The sequence below is a fragment of the Mus caroli genome, unplaced genomic scaffold, assembly GCF_978045245.1.
Source record: "Mus caroli unplaced genomic scaffold, Mus_caroli_1 scaffold_2, whole genome shotgun sequence".
NCBI lineage: Eukaryota > Metazoa > Chordata > Mammalia > Rodentia > Muridae > Mus > Mus caroli.
In genome coordinates this window covers 46,943,575-46,965,436 of record NW_028227257.1, presented here as the reverse complement: position 1 = coordinate 46,965,436, position 21,862 = coordinate 46,943,575, and the positions used below count along the sequence as shown (strand labels likewise).

The following is a 21,862-nucleotide window of genomic DNA, read 5'->3' as shown; positions in this document are numbered from 1 at the left end:
AATTGTAGTGTAAAATTGTAATGTAAAAAACTGATAAGCAGAATCTCTGAGATGTGACAAACGTGAAAGAGTCATTGAATCCCCAACAGAGGTCACAACCCATAGGTTGAGAACCATTGTCCTAGAGAAAGGCCATCTTCTCTGTCATCCGTACTCAGTGGCAACATATGACCAGACACCAAGACTCTTAAAGCCTTTTCTTCATCCTCCTAGGTGTCCCGAGCCATAGGCTGTATGGCTCTTTCTAGACTTAGAGGACCAACTCCATGTCCCTTGCTAGTGTAGTGGAGCCCATTGTAATTTCACAACATACAGTGTCAACAGATCCCCAGGAAGAAATGCAATACAACAGCTTCCATTGATGGTGATAAAATTCTCCTAATGGTCCCTTGTAGAGCTAACCCAAGAGAAGCCAGTCCTTGCTAATTTTAAGCTTGTCACACGAGCAGCATACTTTTCTTTTTGGAAGACATTTTCTCTTCGCTCCAATCTGCACTTGCAAAACAAATTTTGAGTTAACAGAAGCATTCATACCAAAGTGTTGTCGGCCTTCCCGCCTTCCAGGGTCACTTCCAAACTAGACAATGCTGCTTCTACCTCGTCAACCTCAGACTTGGTTGCAAAGTCCTGTATTTCAGCACACAGGGACAGCTTGCTGATGTGATACTAAAACAAAAACAGAGGTTTTATTTTCATTTAGTTACCTAAATTAGTGTATGTTCTTGAGACAGAATCTTGTTAAAGGTTCTAGACTGTTCAGACTAGTCTCAAACGCTCTAGGTAGCCTAAACTGCTCTTGAACTTATGATCCTCCTGCCTCAGTTCTCCTGAATGGTGGGATTACAGGTGTGCTCTACCTCACCTTGCTCAAGACAGAGGTTTTAGAAATGTTACAGCCACAAATGGACCATTGGTCATCTCTTCTTTTTTTGAGGAGAATTTCCCTTAAATCCTGAATGCCTCCTGTAAGGAAGTCTGTCTGTGCAGGGAAATAACATCTAACTAAACTAATTAATTGTGAGATTTAGCATTAGTTGTGGTCAATCCTAGTTCTGCCTCTGTGCCTGGAGGTTAGTGACAGGAGCTGTAGAATAGTTGCTTTATACAGTATGTGCACACGAGTAGATGGCAAGGAACATTTTACATGGAAACTTACTCTCCTAATTTTCACTTCTTTCCTCAGAGAAACAAACAGAATGCTTTAACCAGAACAAACTAAAATTCTTGCCCCATCCCAGAAAAAACTGCAGACATCCCATAACCTGCAGGGCTGCGAAGATCAACATTTCTTCTTCTGTGCAGTCGATTTCCTCCAAGAGAACCGCCCACCTGGCTTGCTCGTAGAGTTGGTTTATTCTGACAGCGTCATACTAGAGGAAGAAAAGGAGGTATATGTGTGAGGTGTGTGGGCTATTTATTCTATTTATATTCCACAGCACCAACGTCCTTGAATAACTGAGGACAATCTGTGAATCACATGCTCTAAAGTCTAGCTCAAGTAACTGCAAGGAATTTACTATCTTCCCCCTGCTCACTGCTTCTTTTGACGCATGAGGTCAGAAGGAACTTCCCCTAAATGTTTGTCAAAGCTTCTTCAAACAGCCAAATCGATCTAGCTCAGGTATCACGTTCCTATTGACAGTAAAAACAGGCACTAGATAATAGGTAGTCAAAGATGAAGCTGATCTTCAAACTCTCCCAACCCAAGAAGACTATGACAGGGTATTTTTAAATGGAACTTTACACCAATTGTTAAAGTAAACTAGAGGAAGCATTATTTAAGTATTGTCAGGACAACCATGAGAAAGAACCACATTGAAAGAGACACACCAGAAACGAAACACAGTAACCACAGCAGCATGGCATTGGTTTATGATGGGCAGCAATTACTAATGCACATGTATTTGCTAGGAAGTAAAAACATTATATACAGTGTGGGAAGTGCATGGGTATCCAGGGAACAAAAATCCCAAACAAGAAAAAACTAACACCACTTCACTTGATCTGACAAATAGATTAAAGAATTTAAAATAGAGACGCTCAGTGTGGTTCAACCAATACCACTGGAATGAATCCAATCTGAAAACCAGGCAGGAACCGGGGTGGTGAGGATGTGGTGCAGGCAGAACAGGAGTCTACAGCTGGCTCTAACGTGGGACAGAGAAACCAGAAACTAGGAGCCAGCAATTCGACTCCTTTAGAAAGCTGAGAGTGAGAACTCAGACTGGACTTATTCACAGAAACATTATCCACAGCAGCCCAAATGTTGAACCAACATGAATGTCAATGAAAATCAATGAACAAGATGAACCAAAGACAGTACATGCACATCATGGAATGTTATTTATTTCGTGTGGTCGTTTGAGTAAGAATGGCTCTCATGGGCTTATATTTGACTACTTAGTCCCCAGACGGTGGAACTGTTTGTGAAGGATTAGGAGGGGCAACCTCTTTGGAGGAGGTGTGTCACTGGGGGGTGGAATTTGAAGTTTCAAAGCCTATGCCATTCCCAGATAACTCTCTCTCTCTCTCTCTCTGCAGCACCATGCCTTTTGGGTGTGCACTGTGTGAAGTTGTCCTTTTTCACCTACCTAAGGAATTCTCTGATTGGCTTTAATAAAAATCTGATGGACAGTTAGCTGGGCAGGAAGTGGAAGGCATGACTTCCTGGGAGGGAGAAAAGAACTCTGGGAAGAAGATAGAGGAAGGCATTTCTGCTGGGAGACATGAAGGGAGACAGACATGACTATAGGCTTGAAAGGTACAGCTAGCCACACAGGTGGAGCTAGATGGTCAGGTGAACCCCCACATGATGAGCATAGACTCATCCTTTAAAATTGTAGGCCCTCAACAATCTCTTTCTTCTATAAAATGTCCTGGCCATGGTGTTTTGTCACAAGTATTGAAAAACAGTAGATATTTGGCTTTTGTTTGTTTATTTTTGTTTTTTGAGATAGGGTTTCTGTGTAGCCCTGGCTGTCCTGGATCTCCTTTGTAGACCAGGCTGACCTTGAACTCACAGAGATCTGTTTGCCTTCCAAGTGCTGGGATTAAAGGTGTGCGCCACCACTGCCCTGCTGATATTTGGCTTTAAAGGGAAGGGGATTCTGATTCATGTTGTTACATGGATGATTCCCAAAGATGAAATGCTTGAGACAGGCTCTAAGGAAAAATGTTGCATGATGGTGGTTATACATACCACCTAGGTTAGGCAGATTCATCCATCAAGAAAATCAGAAGTAAAGGATTCTGTCATTACCAGGGGCTTAGGGGAGGAGAAGAAGAAAGCTGTTATTTAATGAATAGCAGTTAGGGATGATAAGGAATGTTTTGGAAATGGACATTAATAATATTTGCACAAAACTATAAATGTGCTCGTAGCACCAAGTTACCACTTATGACCATGGCAAATGAATATTATGTCCACTTTAAAGAATAAAAAATTCAAAATTTGTGCATAAATGATCATACCATTACTAACAATAGTCAAATATGGACATAATTCAGATATTCTTTGATGAACTAATGAATATACATAGTATATAACATAATAGAATATTATTTGGTAATAAAATGAAATAATTATACATACTTCAGTATAGATGAACTTTGAAAACATACTATGTGAAACAAATTAGTCACAAAGTTCTTCATGCTCTATAATTCTACCTGTTCCTTAAAAACCCTTTTTTGAGTCAGGGTCTCATGTAGCTCAGGCTGGCTTGGAACTCTCCATGTGTTTGTGGATGACCGTGAACTCCTGATCCTCTTGCTTTCAGCTTCCAAGTGTGAGAACTGGGATCACAGAGATGAACCGCCACATAAAGCTTCCTGTGGTGCTGGCATGAGAAGTCAGTGCCAGGCAAGTACCTTATTGAAGGAATGAAGTCCTCACCCAAAATAGGCAAATCCATAAAGAGATTAGGTTCTTGCCTGAGGCTGGGAGGATTGCGTGGTGATCAGGAGTGCTTGCTAATGGGGTACAGGCCTTCTTATGGGGTCATGGAATGTTTCGAAAGTTGACAGAGGTTATGGTTAAACAATTCTGTGAATACATAAGAAAACGCTACACTGTACATATTGTGTGGGTGATTATGTGGTCTTTAAATGAGTGGAGGGAGCCTTCTGTTTCTCCTCCTTTCTCCCCTTTCCTCCTTCTCCTCTTCTTCTTGTTTTTATTCTCTCTTTTTGGTTTTGAGATGGAACCTGGAACCTGGCACATGCTAAGAGCATTCTCTACTATTGAACCTCACTCCTGGGGAGGAGATTTTTCCATAAGACAAGATGCCTAAAAGTTATGGTGTATAAAGTAGACTTGACACATAAAATTAAGCATTTACAATGAAAAATACCCTTTAAACATTATAAGATAAAGTCTGAAAGAATGTATTTCAATAAATAAAAAAGATAATATCCATGAATACAAACCATTCCCATGAATGAGTATAAAAATCAGAGAGTCCACAAGGATACAGAATAAACATAATCAGGTGTCTCACAGAGAAGACCAGATGGCCATTTAAACACTGGAAAAGATGTCCAGCCTTATCACCAATTAGAGAATTCTAACTAAAACAAGATGACAGAGATACTGCTCTTTCAGACTGGCCTGTTTGATGGTGTCTGATGGTGTGGATTGAAGAGTAGCTGGTACTCCTGGCAGGCATGGTCATTAGGAAGGCGATCTAGACACACCTCTTAATATCCTATTGCACTTTGATGAGTATTTAGACAGAAATGCAGGAACTCACCAGAGACACTGGTATGAATGTTTGCCACATTTGGGTCCTGACAGTTTATCAGTGTATGGGTCAGCCTTTCTTTGATTATGTTTCAGTTGATAAAAGAGCAAATTAGACTATATATTGACATGAAAGACAGCTCCAATAAGGCAAAAAGCAGCAAACTCAAAGCATGGAAAATCTCCAATCTATTCAGGGAATACAAGGCCCTGGAAATCTGATAAAATATAGGCTAATAAACATGGGTGAAGAATCTTCAAGGATGGTTAACCATGAAATTGAGGCTGCCTTTAGGAGAAAGGGCATAGCAACAGATGATTCTCTTCTCTGTTCTTTTGAAATGAGTTTGATGTGTATATTTTTTGTGTGTATTTAGGATTTTCAACAAGAAACAATGGTATAATATGGATTATAATATGGATTTGTGTGTGGAAAGAGCAGTTAAATTTGTAATATGCACATGCATATTGCCCATAGTCCCTATGCCCTGCATGAACACTCCAGAATTATTCATCTGTCATCTGCCACTTTCTACCCTTTGACCTATATCTCCCTATTGCCTATCTACCCAAAACCAGCACACCATTGTTACACACCTTGTTACTGCAGCTTTGGCAAGGACCAGGAGAAATTCATTGTAGGAAAGACTCCTGCTATTAATATGCTTTTCTTGTTATTGGTAAATATATAACTCTCACTAGGTATTAGCACACTCAATTTTGAGTAGATCTCTGCAACGAAGATGTACTATCTTCTAGTGATGCTATATAGACAAATAGATAATAATTCTATAGAATTCCTGATTTGATTCAAATAATTTTAGGAAGAAAGTTTTTAGAGATGGTCTTAGTTATTAGAAACATATAATAAAGTTAGAATAAAAAATAGAATGTGCCCACTCCTCAGAATAGTAAGTAAAGGCGACATAATAGGAAATATAATGAGCTTTTTAAGTTACATTTCAAAGAGAAATAGACTTGGAACAATTTTATGTTCAAGGGAAAACATTTAGGTCCAAGGATAAAGTCACAGGTGTGAGCCATGAGAAGGCAAGACCATGTAAAAACTGTTGCTTTGAACTTTTCATGGATATATTATAGTGAAGCATTGCTTTGAACTTAATATCAACACCTTTCTGTAACTCCCACTCTATGAAACATTTTATCTTTGTGACAATTTTCTAAAGAACTTTTTCTCTAAGGAGGTATAAAAGACCAGATAAAAGAAATAAAGTTGTTGGTTGAACAGTTTGGCTTGGGGAGTTTTGCCCCATCCATCCATCCATCCATCCATCCATCCATCCATCCACCCATCCATCCAGATGTATATGTCAGTTTGTCTATATGTTTATGTGTAGATAAATGTGTATATGTGTAAGCATGCATGAATACTTGTGGAATTGTGACAGATGTTTGGGTTTGGCCAAGAGTGTGAGTGTATGAATGTTTGAAGTTATATGTGTTTGTGTGTATTTGCCTGTATATAGCATTTTAATTCTTTTTCTTTTGTTCCTTTCTGGTTCATAAAGGGTTAACAAGTTTATCCAGAGAGACATCTGGCAGATTCACTAGACAAAGGAGCACCAGCAGGGAGCCTTTTCATTTATCCCCTGCTGTTTTATGATGAGGTGCTACACAGTTTCTGGCCTCAGAGGAACTCAGACAGGCAGGTCAGCTACCTCAGCAAAGTGACTTAGATTTAAGGCAGGTAAGTGTTTTATTATTATACAGCAACCCTAAATATCTAGTAAGGCCAAGTCTCACCCCTTCAATGCTCTTCCCCCTTCACTGCTTCAAGAAGAACCAAACAAAGAGAAGAACTGCCAAGGCTGGCCCCTGGCACATATGTGTCTTCCAGACCCATCTTCCAGACCCATCTGTGTTATGGCAAATGGCAAGATCTCCTTTAACACCATTCATATATATGCACACGAGACTTCTCAGAGTTTATTCATTCATTAAACACTATTTTTTATTCTAAATAACTCTTCTTTGCATTTGACTTAAAAGTAATCTCAATTGTCGTAGAATATGTTTAACAAAACCTATCTTGACCATTTAAGATGTACAGTTTAGTGGCATAGGTACATCCACAATACTGTGTAAAACGACATCACAGACTCTTCAGCTTGTAAGACCAAGATTCTAGTCTCATTAAATCACAGTTTCTATGTTAAGTTTTGTTCTGTTTTTAGGAAATACTTTTCTAATTTCTCTCTCTCTCTCTCTCTCTCTCTCTCCTCTTGCTCGTGTGAATGTGGTGTGTGCTTGTGTGCAGTATGGACATGTATTCATGTAGGCATGTGAAAGTAGGCCAGAGGACTGTGTTAGTATCCTCTTCCATCACCCTCTGCCTATTCCTTTGAGGCAAGCCTTCTCCCTGAACACAGAGTTCATAGTTTTCCAGCTTGGCTGGCATCCAGAAGGCCTCAGTCTCACCCCTGTGTCTTCTTCCCGCCTCAGTTCTGGAGTTACAGGCCCATGTGAGACCATGCCTAGTTAGCTACTTGGGTGCTAGGATCTAAACTCAGGTCCTCAGGGTTGTGCAGCAAGCAGTCTTAATCACTGAGCCACGTCTCCAGGCCTATTTGAAAAACAATAACAATAGCTATACATTATACTATATACTTATAAGAAATAAAAATCAATAAAGAAAACATGAAGGAAGAATGGAACATACTCAGAGGACCTCAGTAGACTCCTTATGAGCTGGTTAGCACTGGCTTATTTTTCCTTATGTATTAATCTTATGCCTGTTAAGAACAGAGGCAATAGGGAGGGTCTAAAAGTGAAGCAAGCCCAAACCAGTGAATAGCCCTGATGATAATGGTGAGTAGGCAAGTCATTCCATACTGGAATTACAGCCATGTGCCATGACCCCTGACTTCCAGAGAATGAGTTTTATAGTACATAAATTATTGTTCAATCAAGACTTTGCAACTAAAAGAAATTCACATGTATAGTAAACATGAATCTAGGTGAGATGGCATAGGCTTATCATTTCAGATATAGGGGAGCCTGAAGCAGGAGAATCATTTGAGCATAGCACTTAGCCTGGGCAATATAGACAGACTCCTCTCAAAAATAAACAAAAAAAACATGCGGGCACTACCACACCACACACACACACACACACACACACACACACACACACACACACACACACACTAACACACACACACACACTAACACACACACACACACACACACACTACACACACACACACACACACACACACACACACACACCACATACACACACACAAATCCTGCTTGAATTCATAGATTATAGACAAAATCTAAATAGTGATGTCAAAACAGTCAAAACTTAACATTTGACCATCAAGGTCAACCTAGATGTTTGTCAGCCCCTTTGTCCTTGTCTATCTAGGCACTAGTACTTAAGGATCTCTGTGGGATAGGCTGTCCAGCCAGGCTTTCTTCAGAGCAGTTAATAAAGATTTTAAAAGTATAATAAAAGATCCCACGCCTGAACATGTATACATGCTCCACAAGCCAAATAAAATAATGGTGTGTAAGATACATTAAACTACAATCATCTGCGCTATAAGTTAACAGCAGGAGATCCATTGGATCCAGAATAAGGGCTCAGTGCTGGCCAAACCCTGTCCCAGAGCTGTCCAGAGACTATTGGTTCTGCCTGGCTTTGAGGTTTCCCTCTCAGAGGCCGGTTTTCCCATGCAAGTGCTGAGGCATTAAGTGTAGGTCATTAACAGCAATACTTTGATCTCTTCTCCACTGATTTAGGAACAACTCTCTTATCAGTGGATATGCTGGATAGTTTTATGTCAACTTGACACAAACTAAAGTCGTCAGAGAGGAAGGAGCCTTATTGAGAGAACACCTCTGTTGGACTGGAGGCAAGCCTGTAGGGCATTTTCTTAATTAGTGATTAATGGGAGAGGGCCCAGTCAATTATGAGTGGTGCCATGCCTGGGCTGGTGGTCCTGGATTCTCTAAGAAAGTTTGAGCATACCATGAGGCCCCTCCATGGCTTCAGTTTCATCTCTTGCCTCTATGATCCTCTATGTGAGTTCCCACACCGACTTCCTTTGATGAACAGTGATATGGAAGAATAAGCCAAATAAACCCTTTCCTCCCCAAGTTGCTTTGGTCATGGTGTTTCAGCACAGCAGCAGTAACAACCAGGACACTGGGTATGGGCTACCCGGGTTAATGCTTAGCTTTCATTTTTCTCTCTCCTGGTTGACTAAAGCTAGAACCTCACACCTTGGAGGGCATGGATGGATTCTGCCATCTCTGTTATGCACATTCCTTTTTCTGTCTGTCTCATTAGCTCAGCGAATGCTTTCCCCACACGCCAACCATGACATACACAGGGCAATAAACCTGTATCACCGTTTCCATGTTCATAAGAAAGTTTACTGTTTAATCTGACCACAAGGTTCTCTGACTGCTGGGAATGGAGGTCACTACCCTGGGGTCCTCTAAAGTTCTTATTGCTTACAAAACTTGAAGATAGTGTGGACTGTCAGAGCTAGAAAAGAAAGTTTCTTTTCTTAATTCATGTTTTAAACATATTTAAAAGTGCTCACAAGAAAACAAATGAGCTGACTCATGCTTTTTAGCAACAGTATGGTATAAATGTATCATAATATACTTAAGCAATTCTCTATTGATGGACATTTAGGTGTTTTCCACCTAAAAACTAATTTTAAAACTAATTACACAGTAATAGCCTATAATAGTAATATATAAAGTTACATAAGTACCACTGTGCTATAAATAGATTTGCAGGTCAAAGTAGAGTTGTAATTTTGATAGATATCGCTTTCCACAGAGGCTAGACGAGTTTGCATTTTGACTTACAATGACTTGTGAGATCTATACTGGGTTTTATTATTTGTTCAGTATAACAACAACAACAACAACAACAACAACAAAAAGAACACATTGTTAGCATTCCTTCTAGGCTCCACCCCACAGTTACCTGGCAACAGCCAGGTTTGCCTGACTCACTATAGAAGGGGCTGCTTGCCCTCTCCTGACTCTTTTACCCTCTTGCTTTCTTACCCTCTCTGTTCTTTCTCTCCTCCCTCCTCTCTCCATGTGTTCCTGGTTGACCTCTCCTCTGCATACACACTCTCTCTTTTTTTCTCTTTCTTCTTCTTTCCCTATCTCTCTGCCTTTCTCTATCTCTACTCTCTCCTCAACGCCCCTCTCCATGCCCTAAATAAACTCTATTCCATACTATATCCATGGTAGGGCTGGTACCTCAGGGGGAAGGGATGCCTCAGCAAGGGCCATCAGAAGCACCCACCCACACACATCACCACACAGCTCCTATACCAAACATATACTGGTTCTTTCTTTCTTTTTTATAAAACGCTATGTCCCTTTGATAAAGAATTTGCTTACTACAATTCATTGTTTCATGTGGCAGACCTGTGCATTTTAGTTTGTTGGCTTTAATGCCTAACAGTTTTGGATTTCCTGCATGCAGCTTAGTTCTAAAAATAGTTGCTTGATAAATAAGTGAATAAATAAACTAACACATGGGGGAACATTTGAATAGATAAAATGGAGCCAGTATACTGGCTTAGCAATTAAAACAGCATGAATATATTTTCTATTCATATTTATCTAGTTTTTTTTGAACCATTTCAGGTAGGCTATTAGAACAGAAAGCACACAACAACATAGTTTGTCTGGGAACTAAATGAGGAAAGACTGGAGTTGAACTAGGGGTAGGCTTAAAATGAAATCACAAAGACCCCAGCAACAGTCATGAGAAATCTCTTTTTGGGTTGTTGGTCAAGGGAGTCTAAGAGACTCCTAAGTAATATAGGTTATATCTGTCACCCTTGGTTGCCTTCCAGAAGTTTAAGGTAAGTCCCTGTTGATGACGCCACAAATTTCAGTCATAGGACTCAGAGGATGATGAGCTAGACCTGATTAGAAAGCCTTCTTCCTGGGTTATTGCTTTTATAGTCTCAGAAGGTGCTATGCAAAATTCCAAGGAAGAAAAGCAATTAAAAGTCTTATCTGTCTATATCTACGAACCACAACAATAACTAGCATGGCAAGATAATCTTGAGTGTAACAGTGGCACTCACATCTAGGCAGTAACCAACAGCTCTCTAGCTAGACTTGAGTCTCACTGAATAGAGAAAAATCATACTGGTACTGAAAACCTAGGATAGCCTCCTGTTGTCACTTTCCTAGACCAGTATAATTCCTAACTTCTTTTTAAATACTTACCCTTATACACACAGATAAGTGTAGCTTTTAGCCCTCATCAAAGAAGGTTATTTTGCTACAAATGGAGACCATTTCAGGAGTCCCCAACAGGTCAAAATGCAGACAACAACTGACTATGAGATGCTGGCCCCAGTTGATACATCCCAATTCCAACATCTAAGGCTCAGACCATTCTGAAGCATGGGTGGAAAGATTTCAAGAGCCAGATGACCAGAAAGTCTGCTATGAGATGACAGGGAAGCTACACCCATGAAATCTCAACAAATAGATGCCTCAATAAGACCTGAACAATTTTAATAACAGCTGACATTCTGCCATGGATGTCATGGGTGTCTCATGGGGCCCCATCCATAGATACAGAGCATGACACAGTTGACTGCTGAGAGAGGAGAATTAGTCTTCTCCAGGATGAACACCTAAATCGATTATCTAGTACCAAGTGATCTGCCTTACACACCACACACACACATACACACACACACTGAAAAGGAGTAAGGTCTTTTATTTATTTTTTTGTTTTTGTTTTTGTTTTTTTTGCTTTTTTTTTTGTTGTTGTTGGTTTGTTTTTGGAAGAAATTAAGTAGGGAAGCCAGAGAACTGAGACTAGCCATTGAAAGATAGCTACAGATCAACCAAGAAGGCAGAGGTGCTGCTGCAGGGGAGAAAAGTGCAGAGAAAGGTAGAGGCAGGCTCCTCACACAAATGATCAGAGAGAAAGGAAGGAGATCAGGAGACTCAAGCCTTTCATAGGGCTGATGTGGGGAGGTTGCCTGGCCATGCAGAGACCACACTGCTTCATTCAATGTTTTCTATAACGGGCCAGTTAGCTGCTGCTGCTCAACTCCGCAGAACGGCTTTCCTGTAAGCAGGAAAGTGGTGGAAGTCCAAAAGACTCATCTCAGCTCTCATTACCTTTCCTAATAGGCGTTGGGTGGAGAGTTGCCTGTGGTCTTTACTTAGACAGACGATCCCTTTCCGCTAAGACATTTTATACTGTGGTGGGGCGTCTTGTAGGGGTCACCCTGAGGTCCTCCTGGCTTGCTCTTAGGAAAGTGTCCCCAAGCACATCACAGAAGGAAAACAAAATGAAACAAAAGGCCCATTTCTTACTTTAGGATTCAAGTCAAAGAAGGTGTAGTATTTAAATCTCAACAGCAGCTGCTCATCCTCCTGAATGCTTTGCTCCATAAGGGATCGTGAGGAATCCAGCCAGCTAGGAAACGACAGGTTAGGATTTAAAAACCAGCTCACTTTGCATACATACCCACCACATTGAGTTACATACTGTATATTACATAAATCCATGGGCATGGGCAGGGGAAACAATGTCAACAAAACTAATGATCACATAATAACTTACATTTGCACCTTACCTTACTGCTCTTAAGTTAAAAAATATCTTTAATGACACATGAAAGTGAAGAGCTATGGGGGTTAAGATCTAGCATTTCTCTTCTTTTCTTTTTTCTCTTCTTTCCCTCCATTCTTCCTTTCTTTCCTTCATTTCCTTCCCCTCCCCTGCTTTTTTCCTTCCTTTATTTTCTTTCTTCTCTCTCTCTCTCTCTCTCTCTCTCTCTCTCTCTCTCTCTCTCTCTCTCTCTCTCTCTCTCACTTTCTTTCTTTTTTGAGACAGAATCTCACATGTACTCCAAGCTGGCTTTGAACATGTGATCCTCTTGCTTCCTGAGTGCTGGAATTATAGACAAATACTATTATGTCTGTCACTACCTCGGTGTAGTAGATGAAGTGACCAAGTTTCTGTTAATCTTATGATCTATGCAAGGGTATAGATCCATGGTGGAGCCAGCATGTAAGTCCCCATCTCTAACTGCCTGCCCTGCTGCTCCACCATGGTCAGCCTAAAGCTAGATCTAGCTTAGGCAGTGTGCAGTCTTTTTTTTTTTTTTTATTAGGAGTGTGCAGTCTTTTGACAAGCAATACAGCGTTGTCGTCTACAAAGTTCACAATCGAGAACTATACAAATGCACAGCAAAATAAACATTTAAAACTCATAATTTAAGGAACTTTGTAATTTTGTGTTGTGCTGTATTTGTGGCTTTCTTATGCATGTGTGACCCATAGGTCACAGGTTGGACATGCCTAGCAGATCCTTTTGCAGAGATGGGAAAAATCACATGTGCTGTGCAATGCATTAACCTCTAGACAGATGAGGCTGCTGAACATTTAAATGTAAATAATGTCACATCTTAATTTTTTTTTTTTTTTTTTTTTTTAGTTTATTTATTCTATGAGTGCTCTATCTGCATGTACAGCTGCATGCCAGAAGAGGGCATCAGGTCCCATTACAGATGGTCATGAGGCAACATGGGGTTGCTGAGAATTGAACTCTGGACCTCTGAAAGAGCAGCCAGTGTTCTCAACCACTGAGACATCTCTCCAGCCCCGCAACTTCATTTTAACTAGGGAGAAGCAGTGTTCTGTAAAATACAGGTTTATAAGGGCACCATGCTTATAAGTTACTCCCTATCCCCCACCCCCAACTCTTTTCACACATGTAACAGCAAGAGTCATAGTTATGGATAGGAAGACATCAAGTTATTTGAATACAACAGTTCTGTGACCCTTTAAAGGTATTGAGACAACCCCAGTCTAGGTTCATCTTTTTTTTTCTATTAAAGTTAGCCTTTTGAATTTGCTAAAAATCACACTATTCATGTCTATAACTTCCCAAATTAGACAGTCCCCGTATCTTTGACATCTCTTAGTGTATGAACATCAGTTCAGACAGGAGGAAGATGGAGCCCCATCCTTACCCTGCATTCATCTTGGCTTTGTCAACCAAAGATCGAGGCTGGAACATGTCGGCAAGGACATCTGGTGATGGAGGAGGTTGGCTGAAGGCCAGAACACTGCAGTTTTGCTCTGTCAAAGGGCTATCACCAAACCAAGTCATAGTGGATAAGGCTGGTGTCCCATTGATGGGGTCGTATGTGGGTGTCATGGTCTTACTGTACAAGCCAGGGCTTACTATGAGGCAAGGAGAGAGACAAGTTGATAGGTGATTTATCTTAGGAATCTTTAGAAGAAGTTATACTGAAACAATTTTGATTTAAATGTGTCAGGAGTCAGGATGATAGGGAGGTCAGTTATACACAGGTAAAGATCTTGTCTGGACTTTCCAGTTCTGGGATCCCAGACATGTAGAAGTTTCCAAAACTCAACACAGATAAATGTTGGCAAGTAAGCCTTTTCTAACCATTCAAAGTCCTCTTGTCTTCTGGTACCATTAGGGAACTGAGAACATAGATACAAAATGTCTCAGACAGCAAAGGGCTGAGTTTGCTACTTTTAAGAACACAGCAACTGCTTACCTGACTCTCACTCTGAACACTGCTAAAATTCCCCTTTTATTTTTTGCATTGAAGTACACTATACAAGAAAGCCCTTGATACTACAAGAAAGCTAGTGACATTGTTTTGATATGGGAAGAAAGGATATATAGTCTCAGAATCTTTACCTGCCTTCCCTGTACAAGCCAATGAAAACTGCATAAGAGTCACACAAAGACAAACCAGAAAAAGAGAAATATATTTAAATGATTTAAATTGCATTCTTTCTAAAGTTTTACTTTTTTACCTGCAATTCATGGCTATATGTGCTTGCATCTTATAGCATATGATACACAATCAAAACCATGACTTACTAAGAAAACCTTTGTAAGAGTCTAAGTTTAAAACCTCTTTAAACTTAATGAGATCGTCCCTCCCCAACTTGTCAGAAGATCCTTCTTTGCTTGGAGAGAACGTGGAGAGAGGGAGGGGTAAGAGAAAGGAAGAGGGGGAGACATAGAGATCCCCTGTGTTGCTTCTAGGGTCCTCTGTGTGTGTGTGTGTGTGTGTGTGTGTGTGTGTGAGAGAGAGAGATTTTCCTTTGGGGTCTACAGTCAGAAGCAGAAGCAGCAGCCCCTTACCTGGGGAACCTGAACTTGTTGAAGAACTTTCCAGGTTCAGGATATCTTCAATCACTGGCTCTTTACTATTTTTTTCTTTCTTCTTTTTCTTTTTACAGTAGTCACTAGAAGGCTTTAACAATGAAAGTTCTTCTGGTCTTCTGATATCTAAAATAAAACAAAGTAACAACTGGCGAAAACAAAAAAACCAAGACAACTGAAAAGAAAAAGAATTCCTTCTGAGGCTCACAACTGTTCTGTGTATTTGTTAGGTCTCTGTCGGACTGGGGAGATTTTGACAGCAAATGGAACCCACTGCATCCGGTTTGAAAGAGCAGAAAAGGAATAAAGACCCCCCCCCCCGCAAGTTGGATAAGGCTAGCAAACAGTGGTAGGAGGTTCAGACTAGTGCAACTTCTAGTCTAGTTTGTGTTTTAACTTGTGATGAAGTTATTCCAAGTGCTTGTAGAGCAAAGGTGATGGTATCATGCCTTCACCACAGGCTTGCCAGCCAGCTCCAAGCACTGCCAGTGCTGGGCGACTCTTAATGTTATCCACAAACTACTGACTTTTCCTTCCTCACCCTCACTCTGGTTTGTAAATAACCACAAAGGGCCCCAACATCCTTTTTGATTTGTGGACCATTGACTCTTCAATCGTCATCATTTCCTGCCATCCCTTGGAGGTGTCCTTGTGTTCTGTTTTGCCTCTGAGTCTCCATCATTTTAATGTGTGCCGACCTAACTCCCTGTAGTTTGAGAGCATTTGGGTGTCTGTCAAGAGTGTGTGCTGCCTGCTAGCCATGTTCTGTACTGTACACCTCCAATAGTCCATGTGAGAGGAGTCATGCTCCGTACAAAGAGACTTCAGGGGTAGGCTTCTTCTTTGGTACCTCCACCCTCCTGGAACAGCCCTGAGGCTGTCTGTACTGCCTCTCAGAGGTCCTGGTTGCCCACAGTGTGACACTCTTCCTGGAAGCTGAATGTCTATAATCTCTCTTCTCTGTTTCCACACAGTCTATCCTGGCATCAGGACTTACGTTCTAGATTCCTTATCTCAGAGTTTGCCTTTTGAAGCTTTGGTAACCCTTCCTTGATCCATCCAGCAGTGCAGCTGCAGTCAGAGCTGCTGACAACCCACTGAGCAGCCTTATTTTAAGCTATAATCCAAGGAAGGTGCTGCTTTAAGCGTTCTGGTACCTGCTCTCCTAGATCCAGTCAGTTCACACACTGCGTGGTGCTCAGAGGTCTAAGCAATGCAGCTCTCTCTCTCCATCAGCCAGGATGTCTGACCATCAGGCTACAAGCATACTTGGGACTATTTTATACAGGTCTGATAACTTAAATATTATAGTGTAAGCATTAAACATAACATAATAAAGCAACACTTCCCTGAAGATCTGTGCCTTTTCTGTTTCTCAGGGGAAACCACTGTACTGCTAAATCGACCTGAGCTAGTGGTGATGGATGTAAGAGCCGTGATTAGAGATGCGGAGCAGGGTTCTCTCTTAATGTGTCTTCAAAGCCACAGGTAGAGAGGAGAGCAGCTGACTGCTTGCCCTCAACTGTGATGTGTCTGTCACCTTCAGGGTGTGGAAAAGGCCTCTTCATTTGATCTATTACTTGATGTTGGAACCCTCACTAGGATACTACCAACCACCAAAACAATGTGTTCGTTTGCTTCATATTTGCCTACTACATGCCAGGGACACTCTAGGAACTTGTGTTCTCCAATGGAATATTCCATGTATTGAATGGTTCACTAAACAGCCACCGGGCAGCCAGTGTGTGCCGGATATTGATATGCGGAATTAGTGTTTCTTCCTAATCCTGTTTCAGGCCATCAGAACCCTTAATGTCTAACATGGACATTCCTAAACCTGTGAGCACCTCCCTTCATTTCCTCTACCTCCCATCCCATTTTAATGCTCTCTAGTCTTCCTTGCCAGTCTGCTGACTATCTGTCTCTGCCTTTTTCAAAGGGTGAGATGCCAGTGATTTTCATCACAGTATCAGCCAGGCATCGTCCTGCTTGCTGCACAGTAGGGCTCAAAGAGTACTTGTTGAATGAATGAATGAATGAATGAATGAAGCAGCTTATAGTTTAGTTGGGGAGAGAGAATACTCAGTGAGATATAACATCCTGTGTTCACCTGCTGGGTGATATTTAATATTCTTGGTACCAAAGAACACACCCACACATTTAAAAATGTAGGAAATAAGAACCGCTCATAGTACAAGGGTCCCTGTTTCTATAGTGTTTCATAAAGGAAAAAATAGTTATAGTAGTGTTGTCTCTGTGATGTTATACCATGGGACATCAATTCATCAGGTAAACCTGGTGACATATGCTAGTAATCTTAGTATTTTTTAGGCTGAGGCAGGAGGATTACAAAATTGAGGTAAGCCTAGGTTGCATAAGATCATATTTAAAAACCAAACACAAATAAGATTAACCTTCTATTCATAAATGTATTTTTGAGTATGTGTGTGTAGCACGTATGCAGATGTTTGTGTGTTTTCAGGCATATTACCCTTGTGTGCACATATGTGTGAGGCTAGAAGACACCCTTGGTGCTATTCTCAGGAGCCATCCACCTTGTTTTTATAGAGATGGGGTCTTTCACTAGCCTGGACCTTGCCAGGTAGGGCAGGCTAGCTGGCCAGTAAGTCCCAGGGATCCACCTGTCTCCTCCTTCTCACTGCTGGGCTTCCAGGTGTGTACCACTGCGCCCATGTTTTTAAAAACATGGTTTCTGGGAATTGATAAGGCAAACACTCTACTTACGAAGCTCTCTTTCCAAAGAGTGCTCTTCTGTTTCAGCTTCTTAAATGACTTTTGCCATTATTTACAAGAGCCAAGTACTAATGAAGGAATTAAAGTTCGCAGTGCTACCACTCCAAAGACAGAAACCACAGTAAATCATAATAAATTTTTTTTTTATTATAAAACTCCCATTCTTTTGTTTGTCTTAAATATCGGAGTGGCATTTGGAGAAAGAGTTTGGAGTGGCATGGTTAACATGCCCACTTCTACTTACAAATGTATTTGAACAAATAATTGTAAGCTTGTGGAAATGATTTATGCAAATAGCATTCCTTTCCTTTCATTCCACTTGAAGGGCTGCGGCCGTGCTCGGCCTGGGCATGGGAGTTTACTTCCTTGTAAAGGAGGGTTCTCCAGCAAAGGCTTAAGGCAGGTAGAAAGCACAAGTAATTTTCCTGTCTTCCTTTGCCAAGAGTCTAAAGGGCACAGTGGGCCCTGCAGGGCACTCACTCAGCACTTTGCAGATATCAGCGACAGCCTTAAACACCACAGCCGAAAAGCTGACGCGCAGGCGCACGGTCTTGGCATTGGGCAGGCGAAGGCGAAGCATCTTATGCTGAGGGGTGAAGAGAAGGTTGGCGTCAGCCTGGACCCCACACTTGTCCAGGGTCCAATGCGTTTTCAGAAGCCAGCAGCGCTTCTGTTCCCACCACAGAGCATAGTCTGACCAGTCTTGGGCTATGTCTGCAAAAGTGGAGAACACAGTTTGTGAGAGGAAACCCAACACGTGGGCTGCAGACACCCCAGTCTATCCAAGGCGGGTGAAGCACTAACCTTTACCTTACAATCTCTTGTTATGGTTCAAGGCTCTACAGTCCTTAGCTTCCTTCCAAAGCCTCCCAGGAGGAGCCGGGAACAAATGGTGTCTGAACTCTACACTAAGTATCATGAAAAATAAAATAAAACAAAACTTTTGTTCTAATGAATGCTAAACATATATGCTCAAGCCCTCTCTATGTCAATCTTGATTGCTTAATCAATGGTAGTCTTTTATAGAAATTAATTCTTGTGCTACTGGGTCACAAGGAAGCAGTGACGGTCCTCACAGGTCACACAGAACATGGAAAGCTGACAGCTCACTCTTCTCAGCCATGTCCATCCATCCCTTCTATCAGTTTTATATTTGCAGTGTGCAGAGCACCCACGCTGACATCAGAGCTGCACATTCTCCCCCTCAGTGTGGGCATCCACACACAGACTTTCCTTCTGCGTTAGCATCAAAGGTGAGGTGTCCTTTCGTCAGAGCAGAGTCAGTTCAGTCTTTCATTTTCCTAAGCTAGGAGACATCAACCCTGGTTTTTGGTGGTGGTTGTGGTGGTGGTAGGGGAGTTTTGAGACAGAGCTTCTCTGTGTAGCCCTGGGTGTCTTGGAGCTCACTTTGTAGACCAGGCTGGCCTTTAGCAACATCAACATTTTAATTTACTTGTTATTTTTCTCTCAGGGAACTCAGCCTCTTCTTGAATTAGAAAACCCATCTCTCAATGCTCTTAGTAGAAGCATCAGATTGTTTCAGAAGGCAATGGGTCAGTAATTGTTCTCTGTGGCATAGAATATATCTGCTGTGGATGGGATATGGTTGAGTGTCCCCCAAGGCTTTAAGAGTTGAGGGTTGATCCACACTGTTAGGGAGGAAGAAGGTGGAGATTTCCTCTGACTTAAGTATTGGGTGGTGGAGCCTTTGGAAAGTAGTAGGATTAGGGTATGACCACTAAAATGCAGCCCCCTCCCCCCTCCCGGTTTAATCTGATGCCTTTACAGCAAAGCAGGAGAATCCAGGTAGAGACATGCATGAGAACACACGCACTCATGCACGTATCCACCCTTGCTATAGGATACCTCATACTGTCTTGAGAGCCTTTCGGTCTTCTGCCATCAGATGTAGTCCCTAGCCCTTTGGCCAGAACCATGTGCCAAAATAACCCTCTTTTCTTTACAGTCACCCAGCCTCAGGTGTTTTTGTTATAGCAACAAAGAAATGAACTAATCCAATGCTCAAAAGCATGTTTATCAAGAGATATTATATTCTACTACCAATATGAAGTGAAAAATGGAAGTAACTCAAATGTTCGTCAAGGGGTAAGTGGATAAATTGTGGCAGGTTTACACAATCGAATATTATTTAGCAATACAATTAAATGAACCCAAACCATACACAACAATATGGATTTCTTTTAAACATTAAATTAAAGGAAGCAGTTATGTAAGCATATATTCTTTATGAGTCCATTTATATGAAAGTCAAAAAAAAAAAACAAAACAGCAAAATGAGAGGCCAGGACAGTGGTTGCCCTTCGTGAAGCAGCGATGGGGAATGGGCAGCAGTGTGGGCCTGAGACAGGGAGCAGGTGATGTTCCATCTCGATTTGGATGATGGTCATGTGCGTATGGACACTCACTAACTTGCACCGTATGGACAAAGTGCACTTTTCCATATGAACACTGCCTTCCATTCAAGATGCACTTAGAAAAGAGCTTTGTCTCAGGGTAAATGAGAGGCCAGCATCCAAGGCCTCAAAGAAATAGAAACAAAACATCCAACTCTAAGGCTGGAAGAAGACTTCTTTTTGTTGGTGGACAAGTGTGAAATGACACACTAACAGCAAGCTGAGTTTAGCATGAAATTATCAAAGAATAGACTCTGTAGTTAATGCCATGCCACCTGTGATCTCTGTGCTGTCTGATGGGAATATGGCATTACATATCACACACACACACACACACACACACACACACACACACACACACACACACACACTCTCATTCTAATATAGTTTACTATTGTATTTTGAGCTTTTACAAAGGTGGCTGGATTCGTTTGAAAGCTCTTGCATGGTTCCCTCTTTCTCTTCCTGGGAGAGACTAGAGGTGGGGAAGAGGAACAGGCTGTCAGGAAATCTAGTGCCAGCCATGGAATGTAATGGAAGGGGGAGGTAACACAGAGGGGTTCAAACACAGAAAACCATGGTGAAGGAATGACATACTCATCTGTTCCACGAGCTTGAGCATCACTCCCCCGATGTGTAGGTCCCCAGACACCCTCAGCGTGATCTTTGTCTGCTGCTCTCCATTTGCATGGTCAACTCGGACCACAAGCTCCCAGGATGCAGATGTCAAGTCACCAGATGACAACATTGTGGCCCCGGCAGGTGTCTTCAGGGACAAAAGACAAACATAGATTAGAATGGCAGGGGATAGTGGAAGGTGCCAGCAGGCCCTCCAAGAAAATCCATTGTTTTTCATATATATATATATATATATATATATATATATATATATATATATATATATATATATATGTTTTTTTTTTGAGACAGAGTTTCTTTGTATAGCCCTGGCTGTCTGGCTGTCCTGGAGCTCACTTTGTAGACCAGGCTGGCCTCAAACTCAGAAATCCGCCTGCCTCTGCCTCCTGAGTGCTGGGATTAAAGGTGTGCGCCACCATGCCCGGCCCTTTTTATATTTTTATTTTAGATTTTTGTTCAAAGAACTCTGTAAGGTTACTGGTACCTAGATATTAAATTAGGATCCTAATTGTATATATAAAAAGACTTATAAAAAATAACCGCAACTATCTAAAGTTCTGTTATTTTCTTTTCTCTACCGGGGTATGCATTTCTTGCCCATATCAATTTTGGTTTTTCCTTTCTACTCTTTTTTTTTTTTTTTTTTTGATTTCTCTGAACTATTTTGACAAAACACAATAAACCATGGCAACCTTCCATGAGATCTTAAAGTAACTTCTATATTTACTGAAATATAGTTTGTGTGTGATAAAATGTACAGATTTTAATGTAGCAGTTCAACACATTTTGTAGTATGCAAATATACCTCAGTACACTCTGTTTATTATAAGGAGCTTCCCACTAAAGCCATTTCCCACTGAAACCCTCTCTTTAGCATCTCTCGTAGATCAGTGTTACTATATTCCTCCTACTAATATTGGTACCTTCCGTATGAGAACCCTAAAGTAAAAACTCAGCAAACTAACTGCATATCAGTCATCATCTTATCTTAATGTGTATGATGACAGAGGCATATGACAATCAGTACTGTGTCTGTGTGTTTGATTTACTTAAGCTCTTTTATTTCTGTAGTGTTAGGGTGTCTAACCCAGGGCCTTGTGCATTCTAGTCAAATGATCT

At 41.2% G+C, this 21,862-nt stretch overlaps 1 protein-coding gene across 3 annotated transcripts in view; it reads right to left on the bottom strand.

Moving 5' to 3' along the window:
* Positions 1–21,862, bottom strand: part of Fermt1 (FERM domain containing kindlin 1) — a 47,034-nt gene that overhangs the window by 22,140 nt on the left and 3,032 nt on the right. The window contains exons 2-8 of one of the 3 annotated variants that reach the window (XM_021150110.3): positions 20,702–20,870; positions 18,171–18,404; positions 14,916–15,062; positions 13,759–13,972; positions 12,095–12,197; positions 1,263–1,370; positions 535–666 (exon numbers count right to left, since the gene is read on the bottom strand). In XM_021150110.3, the coding sequence (XP_021005769.1) occupies positions 535–666; positions 1,263–1,370; positions 12,095–12,197; positions 13,759–13,972; positions 14,916–15,062; positions 18,171–18,404; positions 20,702–20,852 (1,089 nt within the window). In that variant the 5' untranslated portion in view covers positions 20,853–20,870. Of the gene's footprint in view, positions 1–534; positions 667–1,262; positions 1,371–12,094; positions 12,198–13,758; positions 13,973–14,915; positions 15,063–18,170; positions 18,405–20,701; positions 20,871–21,862 lie in introns of those variants that run through there. The other 2 variants (XM_021150117.3, XM_085833902.1) reach the window with 2 other exon arrangements.